General features: G+C 37.0%; 1 protein-coding gene across 2 annotated transcripts in view; it reads right to left on the reverse strand.

Annotated features, from left to right (window-relative positions):
• Positions 1-17,042, reverse strand: part of LOC150079966 (tyrosine-protein phosphatase non-receptor type 5-like) — a 185,948-nt gene that overhangs the window by 152,183 nt on the left and 16,723 nt on the right. For both annotated transcript variants that reach the window (XM_090382829.1, XM_090382828.1), the window contains exon 2: positions 2,627-2,868. In XM_090382829.1, coding sequence (XP_090238955.1) covers positions 2,627-2,868 — 242 coding nt within the window. The remainder of the gene's footprint in view (positions 1-2,626; positions 2,869-17,042) is intronic.

Here is a 17,042-nt window from a genome sequence, read left to right on the forward strand (position 1 = left end):
GTAAAATACTTAAAAGGTGTGAAAAGGAAGCGTCTTGGCTAAGACACTGTAGATTCAGAGAGAAAAAAAAAGAAGCAATATCGATAAACAGAGGCGGACTGGTTCAAAAATTCTTACCCGGGAAAATTTGTAGTGGCCTCATACTACGGTTTATGGCCAAAATCACACCGGCCTCCGGCCCACCGTGGTTTCCCCCGTAAGGCTTATGGCCAGTCCGCTTCTGTCGATAGAGAAAAAATATGAAATTTTGAAACACTTTGAGCGAAATGAAAGACCATGTGATATTGCACGTGCTACAGACCTAAATGAGGCAACGCGGAGAATTACAAAGAATGCAGAGAAAATAAAAACAACTTTCATAGCGGGAACAACTCAAAGTGTAATTAAAATCCATTAGATTAAGACACAAAGAAATTGGAAGAGATGGAACGGCTATCATCTGTTTGGATAGAAAATCAAACAAAAAGCAAGTTTGCTTACGATAGAAGCAAAAGCATTAGCAATATTTTATTACGACTTACGTATTATAATTTATACTTAGGTATTATAAAATAAGTAAGTATTTTATTACGACTATTTTATTTAATATAATAAATTTTTTACGAATAAAATACGTATTTTATCCGTAAAAAATACTTTTTTAGTATTAAAAAATACTAAAAATACTTTATTATAATATAATATTATTTTTATTACGTATTTTAATCGTTATAAAATATGTAAGTATTTTATAACGATTAAAATTACCCGATTATTTATTGTGTTTGGTAATGTTTTGGTTCCAAATGTGTGTTCAATCTTGGGTGGTCGGCACCTAACCCTACTTTTCCCATAGGGCCTGTTGTTTATATTGCACGATTTTGCATTGCACAAGGGTTTCTAGGAACGCAACTATCGTGCTATACGAGGACAGACTGTACTAGGAACCTTCAGGCATTCCTGACTGAAGTGTTTACAGCTTTAAATGAATCAACTGAACTAAATCCTAATGGTATTTTTACTATTTTTTTTTTTTTTTTTTAGATGACCTGTAAAGGAACATAAATTGAAAAAGGATGGTTGCAGGACAGATGTTTGCTTTCAGTCAAAGCGTAATTGATTGTTGGAAAATCAGTTATACTCTGGTACATGGAAAGATTAGATAAACTATTATTAGGGGGTTGGGCATGTGGTTTTTTTTTTGCTAATGCTGTATAAACATGTTTCCAATGTAATTTAATAATACTAAGTGTATTATGATCTGGCTAAATGAGAGGACATACAGGGTGAGCATTCTCTGGAATGGATTAATGCAGGAGGTGAATCTCTTAGGGTTCAGTGTTGGTGCTTGCTCTTGCTTCTGATTTTCTACAATGATATTAATAGGATATACAAGGAAAGCTGTTAAAGTTTTCTGATGAGTTAAAAGTAGGTATGATGGTTTGCAACTGGAGATGGCTATACTACTTCAGAAGGGCAGATCAATTACATATATTGTATGAATGATGCAAACTACAGTTTAATAACATTTTGCATTTGGAGAAAAGAAATCTAGGTGTGACCTTATGAGAAACACCCAGGAAGATGTAGACAAACACCTAGAGATCAATCACCTGAGGAGTGACCTGATATAGATGTTTATAGCCCTTAAAAGAATAAGCAGAATGAACGAGGGAGGTAATTTCAATGTTAACTTATGAAACGAGAACAAGGGAACAAACAAAGTTTTGGGAAGTACTATAAGATTAGATTTCACGTAGGCAGTACATTGCTGAAATAAGTTGCCTCCCAAGGTAGATGAAGTAAATAATCTGAATTTCAAAGTTGAATTAATTGTGATCGATTCAGAAGGGTTTTATATATATATTATTTTTTTTTTTTTTGCTCATGCAATAAGCTTGCTTCCTTGCATCACTTGACCTGATTAATGCTAAATATTTCACCATTTCTTTTAAATTGTGAATTCAATCAACTTGGCAATCATTTTGGCAATCAATCCAGCACCATCCAGGGTTTCTACTTTATTGGTTGCGTTAAAATTGCACACTCTTGGGCCCACAGGACAAGTTTTCCTTCAATGAAATTATACTTTTTCAGGGATTAAATTAACCAAAAAACTGCAAGGAGATAAGAGATGATGCTAGTGATAAGAAACCAGATGAATAAATGGAATTTTGTGATGCACTGGCTGGCCACAAACAGCAGACTTGGCCAGTAAATGAAATTTGGCAAAAACAAAATTGGTAAATGTAATCAAAATAACATGTACTGCATAAATATGAAGCAGGGTTCCACATATTTTGAAACATTGATCACATTATATAAAACACAGGTTTAACAGCATAATCTGAAAATGTATAACCTGAGGTCTAACTGTATATTGTTTATTACAAAATTTTTAATGTAATTCAAGAATTTTTGCTTCACTAGTTTCTCTCCTGTTTTCTTCTTTATTCTATTACTCCTGTTTGCAAAAGCTTGAACAGGTAATATTCAGAAGAAAGAAGAAAAAAAATCTCATTATACAAAAAATACTAATACTATTTTAGTATCAGTAATGGATGTCAGATCAATGTTTTCTGCAATAATTTTCATGCATAACTGCTATTTTAACAGAAAAATAAAAAAAACAAAAATAAAAAATTACCACAACTATCTTATATATGTTTGGAATAAGATGGACATTCGATGTATAATGATAATTTGGCACAACAGGCGTTTGAGTGGTTTCAAATGTTACTTCCTTTACATCACCAGGTTGTTGAACAGTTGATTGGAAGCTATAGGAAGAAGTCTCTGTAAACCAAGCCACTGCTTTATTATCTGTCAAAACCCTTCTGTCAGCACTATTTATGTCTACATCGGACTGTGTCCTAATGATATGACAGCCTGAAACAAAGTAAATGACCTTATTCAGCTTGGAAATGCATAATTTCCAAATATAAGTCACTGAAAGAGTAAAATATACTTCCAAAGCTAACATATTTTTAAAATTTTTTAACTGTTAGGGTTAATTATGTTTGTGGAATTAATAAGACCATTTAATGAAATGCAATGTGAGGATCTTATACAGTAAAATCTTGCAGTTTGAAGCTTTACCATTCTCTGACTTGTTTATTAATGGTAAGTTTTAAGACCCTGTTTTATGGATTTTAGATAGCTGCTTTGATTACTCGTGGTTCGTGATCACACTTCACCCATCATGGTGCCAAACCTAACCTTTGGCTATTGGTTATTTATGTCTACACAGGAAACTGTCTTAGTTACATGTTCATTAGCCTGGAAGCATCTCTCAATCAATCACGTTCCCAGGTGATTTTACTAGTTGGGAATAGCGCATGTCAATCAATCAGTTTTATGCATAACTAATTTGCTGTTGTCATATCTAACATTAGATCTAACACTGCAGGCCTACAAGGATTCTGTTAATGCTGATGGTTCATGTATAAATTACCAACATAAAGTAAATATTATTTACAAAAGAAGTATTGAAAAGTTTAAAGCCTCACATAGAAATAATGATAAAATGAAGAACATCTTATTTGATTTGTTGGTCCTTTTTATAAACAAATGCCAAAATACAAGTTTAACTTTATGTTCTGTTGAGAAATCAATGAACATCAAGCTGTCATAAGATACACACAGAACAATGATTTAACACCAAAAGAAATCCATGATGATGTGGTATATATGTTTGAGTATATAAAATCCATTGTATGCCATGGTGAAAAATATGAATAGCAAAATTCAAAGGAGGGAATGGGGGGGAATCAAAGATGATCTTCAAGCAAATGACAAATGGGTAATTTTAAAGAAAACATTCCACTGATGCATCATATGATATGGTGATTGTGGGTGATTATCAATGCACAAAACAGTATGGACAAGAGACATCTCATATGAATGGTTGCAAAAAAACATTCTGACAAAGGAACTGGGTTTACTAAAGGTTTCTGTAAGCTGGGTCCCATATCATTTAACATCTGATCAAAAATGTGATTGGTACCAAGACTTCCTAAGAATTGCTGACACAATACAAAGCAAATCTCAAAAATTTTAGGCAAGGTTTGTAACCATGACTAAGGTATGGATCCACTTCACCATCAGCCTGATCAAAGCAGTAGCCCAAACAACAAAGACAGAGTTCACTGCCTACAATAAAGGTTAAAACAGTTTCCACTGGCTGGAAATGGTGATTTATTATTGAAATAATGATGAACTGTTTCAACAGGACAAACTGTAACAGAAGTACACTTTGCATCATTACATCAATTATGAGATGCTATCAAGTCTAAAAGAAAAGGAATGCTGACAAGAGAACACTTGAATTACAAAAAAAAATTCTCCTGCTCACACATCAGCAATTGCAATGACTAAATATATCAGAGAGGGTACGAACTGCTGCCGCACACTCACCTTTTTATCAGAACTAGCCTCATCAGACTTCTTTCTGTTCCTTCATGGTGGTCAATACTTCTTTTACTTGAGGATCTTTAAACTTTTATTTCTCTGTCTTTAGAGTTTTTTCCCTGTACTTCTTTCATTTAAGGATCTTTAAATTCAATCAATATCAAAGTCTCTTCAAATAAACTGAAATTTAAGCACAGCACTCCAGAATAACAAGTTTTAAAACTTGTTATGGTATTGCAGTTTTAAAACTTGTATGGTATTACAGTATATACCCTCCATAAACTAGACAAAACAAAACCCCATCATAGATCTTTATTTTCATAAGAATACTGACTCCACAACACACATGCACAGTATTATGCAAATAGCAGCCAGTTTCCTAAAGCACATGTTACAGCTGATAAACAGGTAACCACTTCCAAATGGTCACCTATTATTGAGCACTTTCTTTGTCTAATACCACTTAAATTCTGCAATTGGATGAAAAATAGTTGAAGTGATCTGATAATAAAAAAATCAAATAAGAAAATTAATCTTTCTTAAATGATAATTAGTTATTTGGTACAAATAATACTATCAATATCATATCGCTAAAATCATTACTAACATATAAACAAAAGGTCATTATTATTATTATGTCCATCACTAAATTCACAGAACTGATGAGCACCTATATATATATATATATACATGCACACACACACACACACACACAAACACACAACTCAGCTTGCAGTGATCTCTTTGAAAACAGTTGTGTATAACTGCTGAAGACATTTCTGATTAGGAACTGTTTCAGCAACCTAATTATATTCCTCTCAATGTCAGCCTAGAGGAAATTTCTGTGGGATGAAATCAAGATTAAGTCTGGCACATCTTGAGGTATAGAAGCATGACCTTATGGTAGATAGAAAACTATCATAAAAAACACATGTGCACTCTGAATCAGTGACCTCACTTTTACCTCTACAAGTGGCTACAGAGAAATGAATTTCCTCTCAAGGTCTAAGTGCTATAACAGAAACTGATACAAATTCAATATGCACTCTGTGAAATAGAAATGAACATTTCTATTCCATTTAATTACACATGTATACCTTGTTGGATCATAATAAATTATGAGTTTGAATTGCAGGATCTACACTTCACCCACAGTGATAAGACAAACTCAAAGATTTGAGTTCCATTATAATTGGAAATGATATCAAGTTTGGAAGATAGAAAGGATTTCATTATATTCATACTTGAGCAAGAACATAACATTTACTAAAAAAAATTTATTTTTTTTTACTTTCTCAGCATTGTTATCCAAAAATTATTTTATGAAGACTAGACAACTGGAATGCAAGTCCTCCATCATGATCATCAAAAGCCAATCAATTCGGGCATCATTACTGCTATCTTCTTAGGAACTGCAAAAATGCTTTTTTGCTTGTTTTTTTTTTTTTTTTTTTTACAAAGCAATGTATCACAAACTGGTGCAGTACCTGGAAAATCTTCAGATGGAGAATTCTTTAGATCACAGAAAACTTGATTTTAACATGTTGCTCAACTTTGCTATGCTTACTCATGGATTGGACGATATGGATGGAACTGGTACATGCAAAGTTCAACTAAAAATACAAGGAGAATTAAAAAAAGATTTGTATTCACCCAGAAATAATTGCAACAGAAGGTTGAACTAAACACCATGTATTAAACTTTTTAACATGACACCAGACAAAATGACATCTTTCCCATCTCTCAATATACTTCCACAGGCCAGTTTTTGTCAAAGTCCTCTTACTGCCCTTCAACCACAACTCGGCAACAGAAATCATCTCATCTCATCAGCAGGAGCAAAGTGTTTACCATGAAGAAAGGACATCGGGGCAGGAAAGAGGAGGAAATCCAAGGGTCAGGTGAATAAGCAGGATGCAGCAATATTTCAAACCCACATTTGTGGGTACACTTCACTGCAGCAAGTGAAGAATGTGCAGGGACATTATCATGGAACAGGTGCACAGCTTTTCCCATCTTTTCTTTTACAGCAGCATTTAGCTTTATGAGGAGATTGAAATAATACTCCACCGCATCATCTTGCCAGCACTTGGTTGCACCTTTGCCTTTTTGGGAGATGATTTGCATGCTTCCATTGTTTTGACATTTGTTTAATTTCAGGATCATAGTGATGGTTCCAAGTTTCATCCATGTGACTAGCTGAAAAAAACTTCCGTTTCTTTTCCTAGCATACCAACATATTATATGTTGGTATGCTAGGAAACCACATTATATGTGTACATTGCACCATTTTCTTCTTCTGGTAATGGGTCGGAAGTCATGGTAGACACTTTACTCATATGCAACTGTTGATGGATGATATTCTCCACAAACCCTACACTAATTTATCATCAAAGAGCTTTTGTATTAGTTCTTTGATGCTAATACAAAATTTTTTTTGCAATCTTCTTTGATTAATGCCTCAATTTTTGTAGCACTCTCTCTTCTATTATAGCAGTTGCTGGGTGTCCTACGATTTCCTTATTGCACTGAGGTTCTTCCACATTTAATTTGTTTATACCAATGTGCAAAAACACTAACATGAGCAGTCTCCATATACAGCAACCATTTCTTCATGGATTGTTTTCCTTTGCAGAAAGAGGAACTGAACCACTGATCTGCATTCCACTTTATCCACTGTGACTATGCTTCATTCAGTGCTGCAAAGGGGAAAAAAAAAAATGTGTGGGGATGCTACAGAAATGTATCAAACAAAAATTATCTTTCTATCACTTCTGGGTGAACAAATCTTATTTGAACCCCTCCTTGTAAATATTTCAGTGATTGTGATAAAACAACTTCATGATCTTAATGAGACAACATATATTGCATGTACATAAAAGAGATCAGATCCAGTTCCTTAATAGTTAAGCTTGCAGTCTACAGTTTTTTGGCAATAGATGTTTATCCTTGACAAACAAGAAAAATATTTTATTTTGTCTCAGTTTACCATGATATTTTATGAAACTGTTGATGGTAGTCTCTACAGCTTGAAAAATCCAGTTACAGAGACTGCAGCTTGAGAAGTCATGTAGAAAAACTTTCTTCATGTTCTACATAACAATGCAATTCTAATCAGTCTAACTGCATGGCAGAAGGCAGAATCCTAGGTACCATGTCACTATGGTGACTATTTTCTGCAGCATTTTATTGTCTCTGCAGATGTAACTTCTGAAATTCATGCCTTGTCTGATGCGCTTGTCTGATTCATGCCTTGTCTGATCACCAAGTGCAAACTGCTATATACGCTAAACTAATGGCAGCACTCTTGAAGATAAATAGCCATGCTATAATTTTCTGTTATAGCTTAAATAATTAAGAGAACTGTCAGAGCTCAGAGAGATGTCATGTATGACAAGAATAACAGCTCTACAGAGAAAAAAACATTCAGTTAACAACAATCTAAAAACAAAACAGTTATTTGAACTATTCTGTTTTCATTAAAGAGTACATTTGGTAAATAGTATTGAGTTTATAATTGTGTTTTACTGTGATCTGTTTTCTGCCATATAAAATGTAACAGGAGTGCTACAACCAGGTAAGCTAGGCTTTGGCTCTAACTGAAAATTATGCATTTTTGTGTGTTAGAGAAACATGATGACTGAGTCAAAACTTACACTAGAGCAAAAATAAGTCTCAGGGATTTATGCAGGGATTGAAGTGTTTATAGTGCAATTTTTTTTATCTGTTAGAGGTATGATGCAGTTTTGCACTTCAATAATTAATTTATTTTTATTATTTTTTTTTTTACCTCTGATGCTTGCAGGTTTTGTTAAAAAAATTTTGATACAACAGAAATATTTTTTCTCTATTTAAAATGAAAATGAATAAGTTTCATAAAAAATCATATCATTTTTATTTAACAAAAACTCAAGATTAAGTATTACGAAGTTTGTTAAAAAAAAAAAAAAAAATTAAAGAAACAGATATACATCTAATTCATCTGGTGCAGAATGCTCTGGTTCCAGAGAAGGTTGTTTTACTGGAGGAAATTACTGTAAGGAAGAGGGAAATTATTTTCAATAAAGACAGAATGGAACTGAAAGTGTATCTACCTAGAGCAGAAACAGAAACGTTACTAAACAGTTGCCATTTCTTGTACTAAAGAGTGTGTGGTTATTGCTCAGACAACAGGAGTATATTAGTATTATTTGTGGCAAGTGATGCAATAAAGAAAGCTTATACAGCATCAGAAAAAAATAAATAAATAAACAACACTTTCCATATCACCTGTCCATTCCCCTCAACAGTTTGCTTAGTTCTTCCTTATATTTAATCAGACTACTTACTTCCACAACACCAGATGTAAATTGTTTCAACAATCAACTATCCACATGCTGAAAGCAAATTTCTGTGCATGTATCCTGCAACCAAGTCTTCAATTTAATTTATGCTACCTCAATGTGTGTTGTCAGAGCAAGAGAAAGGATGGCTTCAGCATTTAGCATACTCAATTCATTAAAAACCTCAATTAGATCACCACACATATACCTATTTTCCAGATGCTGCAATTTGCAGAACTAAAGCCTTTCCTGGTAAGAGCACCCTTTTGTTACCTCACCCAGCTCATTGTCCTTTGCACCCATTCATAGATCCGCATCCTTCCTAAAATGCAGCATCCAGACCTGCATGGTACTCAAGATGTGGCCTAATCACTGCCTTACACAATGGAATAATCACTTCCTTATCCCTGCTAGCAAAATTCCTGTATCATTGACAAAACCCCATGAGCTGTTTCGGCAGTGATTAGGCCACATCTTGAGTACTGTACTGTTTAGAGAACTTCATACCTGACTGCACAATTACCCCCAGGGTATTTTCCACTAATCTGAGTCTAGCATCACATAGTTGGTGCATTAATCTGGGATTATTGCTGACTATATGCAGTACCTTGTATTTGTCAACGTTAAACTTCAATTGCATTTTTTGAGCCCATCTGCCAAATTTTTAAAAATCTTTTTGCAGTATAATACCCTGATTACTGTCATTAACCATACCACCCCTGCCAGCTTGTATCAAGTGCAGACTTAGACATTAAGCCTGATACAAGCCCACATATACAGCAAATCTATGCAGTCTAGTAATGAAGAAATGAGTGGTGGAGGGGGTGCATATTACTAGTCAATGAATTTCAAGAATATGATGAGAACCTTGATTAACATAAATGGTTGCAAGAAGGTTCACTGGGAAGTGGGGGGGGATTTTTCAGCATAGCTTACATTAATTAACTGGTAGAATGTGGCCTATGTAAATGAAATCCACTTAAACAGAAGAGATGCAGTCTTTGCTGCTGCCATCGAGGAATTCAAGGAACTGGCTAAATGGGAGGACAAAATAACAAAAAAAAAAAAAAAAAAAGTTGGTGGCAAATTATACTGGTTCTTGTGAGTGATCTAGAAATTCACTGTGTGGGGAATTGAAAAATTTAACCTAGTAATATCAAGAGTGAAGTCAATAAAATGGATGAATCTGGGCTATTGGTCTAGTTGACAAATGCAGATGTAACAGAAGTAATAGAGATGATGGTGTCTCCCTGAGACAGTAGAAGCTGAATTTCATTATAGCCTGAATGTGTGCAGAAGAGAAGGCAAGGAAGGAGAGGGCAACATCAAATACTGAAGGAGACCATGTGTTAATCAAGTCCGTGCAGTATGAGTTAATAATGAAGAATGAGTGGGTTGGGACATATTTATAAGGCAATGGTCAGGCAACGCCTTGAGTACTGTATACAGGTCTCGAGGCCTCATTTTAGGAAGCATGCAGAGCTGCTGGAACAAATACAGAGAAGGGAAACAAGATTAGGGAATGGCAAATGGTTGCTCTTACAAAGAAAGCCTTAAGTTTTGCAAATTACAGTGTCTGGAGACTAGGCACCTGCAAGGTGATCTGATTGAAGTGTATGAGGCCTTGAATGGGTTGAACTGATGGAATTCTTCCTCTTGCCCAGATTGCCTGAATGGATAAATTCAAATTAAGGACAGACAGTCGTAGAATAGATGTGCAGAAGTTTGCCTTTAGTCAGCAGGTGGTTGATTGCTGGAACAAACTTTCATCTGTCGTTATAGAAATTGAAAGCTTAAATAAATTCAAGGCAGAACTAGACAAACATTTGGAGGGAATGGTTGGGTGAAATGGGACGGGTTTTTTTTGTTTTTTTTTTGGCTGATGCTGTATAAGCTTGCTTTCTTGCATCATATGCCTCTGCTAATGCTAATATTGCTACTCAATAAATAACAAGAAATGCAATGTCTTTATAGGCAACTTGAGTGTGCAAGTAAATGTGAGGGTCTTGTTAAGGGAGACAAACTTTTAGCTTTTGACTGAAACTTGTAGATGGACCACTCACCTAACAAGAATAATATTTTTTTAATGAATAGATGACTTATTTCACCATGTCAAGTAAGCTACAAATGGCACAAATATCCTTGACTTTCTTCTAACAAGGACCTGAACAGATTATGGATATGAGAGTAGACTCAATTTTAGTGCATTCTAAGAATGCTAGTCCAAAAAGCACTATAAGTAGGAGGTCTATATATCAACATTTTGGTAGGCTAATTTTTCAGTTTTTTTTAGCAGTGTTATGAAGCAATGCTTTATATGTAAATTTTAAAAAATGCTTGCATAATGTACTCTGCTTGCTTTTTGTCATCTTCAATTACTTTGCATGCTATTAAAAAGAATTATTTAATAAAATATTTTTAAAAATTTTCAAACGAAACATATCTTGAGTATTATAAACATGATAAATGGAGTATTAACAAAATAATAATAAGAACACTCAGTAACAAAACTTACTGATGTCATGCTAAAACATATACACATAAAAAGATACTAATTACAACGCCAACAAAGTTGAATTTAAAAAGGGGCAAGCAAACGCAAAAAATAAATGCTTGGACATAAAGTTGCAAAGAGCAGCATTTATACATTCAGACCTATGAGTTAAATATAAAATGAACAAACATCACCTATACCAAAAAAAAAAAAAAAAAATTCACAGAATTTAGTCTATCATACCTTAACACAAAACTAAAATCAAGAGCAATAAGGTTTAAACTGGGGTTTGTCATTTCTTGGGACCTTAAAAAATACAATATAACATGGAAACCATTTTTAAATGCAAGTGCTATAGCTACTAAAATATGCATGACATTTCATAAGATTCTCAATGGGCCAAAAGAAAAGATCATTAAAAGTGGGAGAGCATTATATGCAGGTGTTATAATTAGCATTAACAGAGGCATATGATGCAAGAAAGCAAAAAAAAAAAAACCTTCCCATTACACCCAGCCATTTGCTCCAAAATGTTTGTCTAGTTCTGCCTTGAATTTTTAAGCTGTCAACTGCTATAATGACAGATGGAAGTTTGTTCCATCAATCAACCACCCACTGACTAAAGGCAAATTACCGCACATCTATTCTACAACTGTCTTTCCTCAATTTGAATTTATGTCACCTCAGGCGAATCTGGGCAAGAGGAAGAATCCCATCAGCACTGAGCATGCTCAAACCATTCAAGGCCTTATAAACTTCAATCAGATCACCTCGTAGGTGGCTAGTCTCCAGAAAAGGAGACTAGGCACCTACGAGGACAAAAGAAGACTAGGCTCCTAGTCTCCTTTTATAAATTACAGTACTCACTGTTTACAAAACTTAAGTCTTTCTTCGTAAGAGCAACCCTTTGTTACATTCAATAATCCTGTTGCCCTTCGCTGTACTCGTTCCAGCAGCTCTACACCCTTCCTAAAATGTGGCCTCCAGACCTGTATACAGTACTGAAGGTGTGGCCTGACCATTGCCTTATACAAGGAGATAATCACATCCTTTTCCCTGATAGAAAAATTCCTGTATATCGACAAGACACCATGATCTACCCTTGCAGACTGTCTACACTGCTTAGAAAACTTCATATCTGACTGCACAATTACCCCCACGTCCTTTTCATTCTCTACCACCCTCATGTAGCACCACACAGTTAATACATTACTCTGGGGGGGGGGGTTACTGCTACCCATATGCAGTACATTACATTTGTCAAATTTACACTTCAGTTGCCACCTCTCAGCCCACCTGCTCAACTTTTCTAGATCTTGTTGGAGTAGCATACTGTCATTAACAACCCTACCAACCTTCTCATCATCTGTAAACTTAGAAATTTTCTGTATTTATTAATGATATTGTTGATATTCCACCATCAATATCATTAATAAATACAGAAAACAAAAATGGACCCAACAATGAACCCTGGGGAACTCTACCAATAACTTTAGTCCACGAAGAGCAGCATCCATTGATTACCACTCTCTGTCACTCCCACTCAACCATCCCTTTATCATTAGCAGCAATTTGCCTCCAATGCCACACTGCTCCAATTGATCAGCAGTCTTCCATGTGCAACAAAATCAAAAGCCTTCCTAAGATCCAAGTATATGATATCAAAATTACTCTCTGCATCCAGTTCTTTTGTGACCACACCACAGTATCTAATCAAATTGGTCAGACAAGACTTCCCCTTAACAAACCCATGCTGTGTCTGAGCTATAACTAAAGTTCGGCTAAATGATCTTGCGGTGCTTCTTTAACCAGTGCCCCCATTAATTTTCGTTTTAACAGAAGTAAAACTAACAGGTCTGTAATTACTTATGTCACCATTTGATCCTCCTTTATAAATTGGAGTCACATTTGCACATCTCCAGTCCATGGGTACTTCCCCCTGAGTCCAAGGAAGCTCTCATAGTTATGGTTAAAGGTTTGCTTACTTCCTTTGCTGCCTCCTTTAATATAACTGGATAGATCCCATCCACCCCAGATACCTTTCTTACATTTATCTTCAACAATTTTTTCTCCACTTTACTCTGAGTTATTACAAAATCATTTAGTTCACTGCCAGAGTTTAATTCACCTCAGGCGTTGGTCGTCGACTAAGGTGGGAAGGCGTGGAATTCCGAGAGAGTTGGCAAGCTGTGTGGTACAAATCAGAGCTGGAAGGTTGTGCTTCCTGTTGGCCCACTTTAGGAGCCAGAATTCTGTGACAAAGAGTGGTTTCTTTATTGACGGTGCCACTGACGCCCAAATTTCAGCAGCATAGAGTAAAGGTGGAAAGATAACTGTTCTTATGTACCTCACGGTTATCTTTTTATCTGTGATATGAAGGAGATGTTGTTTTGCTATCCACCGGAGTCTTGAAGCACGTGTGAGGAGCATATCCATGTGGGCGTTGAATCGAAGTTTTGGGTCGAATACAACGCCCAGATCACGATGGCTGGACACAATTGGGATGAGGGTGTTGCCGACCGAAGGCTGGAGAGAAGGAGTTTGCTTCAATGAATACACCATGAATTCGGACTTAGCAGGATTGATCTTGAGCCCAAACTGGCAGAGGTAAGATGTGACTGTGGTGAGAGTGTTGTTAATTTCCACTTTTACCAGATCTAGGTCTTTACCGGGAATGATGGGAGTGAGTATCTTGATATCGTCCGCATAGCTCAGTAGACATCGAGAATGTGCAACCAGTGGGAAGATAATGGATGAAAACAGAAGGCCTTGTGGGACTCCTGCGGTGATGGATCTAGTAAGGGTGCTATCTCCTGTATGAAGCTTTATAACTCTGTTATTCAGAAGAGAGGAGAGAAAGCATAATATGTTCCCTGTGATCTGGAAGTAGCATTCCAGGAGAGTGAGAAGTTGGTTTACTTGGACGGCATCAAATGCAGCCTCAATGTCTAAGTAAGTCACAGCTAGTTCCTGCCTATTCTCCAATGCTGACAAGATAGTATTCGTGGTGGCTAGCAGATTGGTGATCGTTGATCTGTTTGGAAGGGAGTAGTGAATTTGGGCTGGATTACTGGGCAAGATCTGCTTAGTGAGGATGGGGAGCAAGGCCTTCTCCAGGAGCTTCAGCAGGCTGGAGAAGTTGGAGATGGGTCGGAAGTGTTTAGGTTTCGATGGCGACTGAACTTTGGCTAAAGGTTTGATGAGATAGTTTTTTCACTGCTGTGGGAAAATTTTGTTCGAGAGTAACTGGTTGAAGATAATTAAAAGTGGCTGAATAATGTACGGACTTAGGCATTTGGGCATGAATTGGGGAACTCCATCATCACCGGTGGTTGACGAGGCAGGTAGAGAATTGATGGCTACGATCAGTTGTTGTTTTGTAATCTGTATGTTGTTCAAAACTTCTTGCTGGATGGGCTCTGTTAGTAGAGCTAGATCTGAGTTTGGCATAGGATTACGGTTAAATCTTGTGACGAAATCGAGCCACAATTCAGGATCAAGTTGTAAAGGAAAATGAGGGTTCACTTTCTTGTATGGAATTTTTCCTTTAGCCAGCTCACGGTTAACATATAATTTGATTGCCTCAGATTTCATGCAATTAAATTGAGCCCGTGCCCTTGAATAAACGATATGATCATTGATATTTTGAGATTGTTTCCATGTGCGATAGAGCTGTTGCTTCAGCTGGAAACTCATTTTGAGTTCAGAATTCCACCAAAGTCTTGTATATGGACTGATTGTGATCTTTTTAGAAGCAGCATATTTGGCAACCGTGTTGATCCAGTTTGTGAGAATGTTCACAGCTAGTTCTGGGTCACAAGTCTCTAAGGCCACCCAGGGAATGAGAGAGGCGGCTCTGATGCACTTATCTACGTCAAGTAAGTTGGGGCTAGTAATGTCAACCTTTGTTGTTGTCCTTCTGGCTTCTAATTTGGGGGCTGGCAGATATGCGGTCACATGTATCGGGACATGATCAGAGTCAAATGACGTTTCTGTAATCAAGGGTGCAAGGAAAAGAGGCTAGAACTAGATCTAAGAGGTTATTCCTCTTGGTTGGAGCTTCATTAATAAGTTGTAGGTCAGCACATCTCAAGTGTGTCAGAAGATCCTTTTTCAGATTAGATAGCTGAGGAGGTAAATTGAAATCACCACAAACTAAGTGAGAAGCTGTGGGATGCAGCTGATTGATTAACCAGTTGGAAACTTCAAGGATGATTTGCTGGGACGGCTTTGGGGGTATATACAGCACACAGACGTCAAACGTCACGAAGTTGTATCCTAACGTAACGAGGATTGCTTCATAGTTAGGAGAGTTACTGGATTTATTATCCAACAGCTTGAAAGCGGATTTCTTGTAGAATAATGCGACGCCTCCACCCTTGCGTGCAATCCAAGATGTGAATACGACCCCATAATCAGCTGGGGCAGCTGCCGCTAGGAATTCTTCATCATCATTCAGCCAGGTTTCGGTGATGGCAAGCAGGTCAAAATGTCCGGGGAGCAGAATTTGCTCCATAGTATCAAGCTTGTTCCTAAGACTACGCACATTCTGATAAAAGATGGTGCAGGCAGGTACTCTGGGTACTTTGATACGGACGGGTGGTCTCTGACATGGCACTACTCGATTCAGCAGGGTGTCTCTAGGACTGATGAGCACAGGGATCGGCATATTGGTGTTCTGTGTCTGTGATTCTGGTTGCGGTAACAAGATCTGGGACTGCTATGAATCAGGGTACCATTGGTGGAAGTCCTTTCCATTATGTCTATATCGCTGCCCAAGATATGGCATAACAAGAGCTCCAGCAGGCCAGATTTCAGGATTGAAGAGTGCTTCAAAATCTGCATCAGCTACATCGATCTTAAAGGAGGCGTAGGTGGGATATTTCGTGGACAGCTTAGTGACTCTACCATTCATTTTGAATGCAGCAAGAAGGTTTTCCACATCATCGGCTGAGGTAGCAGGGGAGAGCCTACTAATGAAGACATTACGCATCTGCTTGTCCATCAATCTAGTGTTCGCAATTTGCATCTTGCTGAAGTGCAAATTGGTTCCAATAACTTTAAGATTGGGGCTCAGTTCCTTAAGAGTTGGATTACGGGTCAGTGTTTGTTCTTTTGTTCGTTGGCTTGCAATCATTGCATACGTTGTAGTGTCTCTATGGGTCTTTACATTAGATACAATCGTAGTCCCTGTATATTGGTTACCCCTCACGTTGTTTGAGGTGGAGCCACAATTGTGATGTACTTCCGCAGCCAGAGCATTATCCGGTCTCGAGCGCGAGGACCCCATATGTGAGTTTTGTGATCGCGAAAAGGTGCAATTTGGCAGGTTTTGCTCCTGATGACTTCTTTGGATCTTCTGGGAGGCAGTCTAATCTTGTTGCCCTTCTCTGTACTCGTTCCAGCAGCTCTACATCCTTCTTGAAATGAGGCCTCCAGATCTGTATACAGTACTCTAGGTGTGGCCTGACCATTGCCTTATACAAGGGAATAATCACCTCCTTATCCCTGCTAGAAAAATTCCTATATATCACCATGAGCTATTCTTGCAGCCGATCTGCACTGCTCAGAGAACTTCATATCTGCCTGCACAACCACCCCCAGGTCCCTTTCATTCTCTACCACTGTCAGTGTAGTACCACAGAGTTGATACGTTGCTCTGGAGTTGCTGTTTCCCATGTGTAGTACTTTACATTTGTCAATGTTAAACTTCATTTGCCACCTCTCAGCCCATCTGCTCAACCTTGCCACATCCTGTTGCAGTAGCATAGTGTCAGTAGTGCCCTTGACAACACTGCCTACCTTTATATCGTCTGCAAACTTCAACATTAAGCTTG

Source organism: Mastigoproctus giganteus, chromosome 10 (genome assembly GCF_048544385.1).
Source record: "Mastigoproctus giganteus isolate SK-2022 chromosome 10, ASM4854438v1, whole genome shotgun sequence".
NCBI lineage: Eukaryota > Metazoa > Arthropoda > Arachnida > Uropygi > Thelyphonidae > Mastigoproctus > Mastigoproctus giganteus.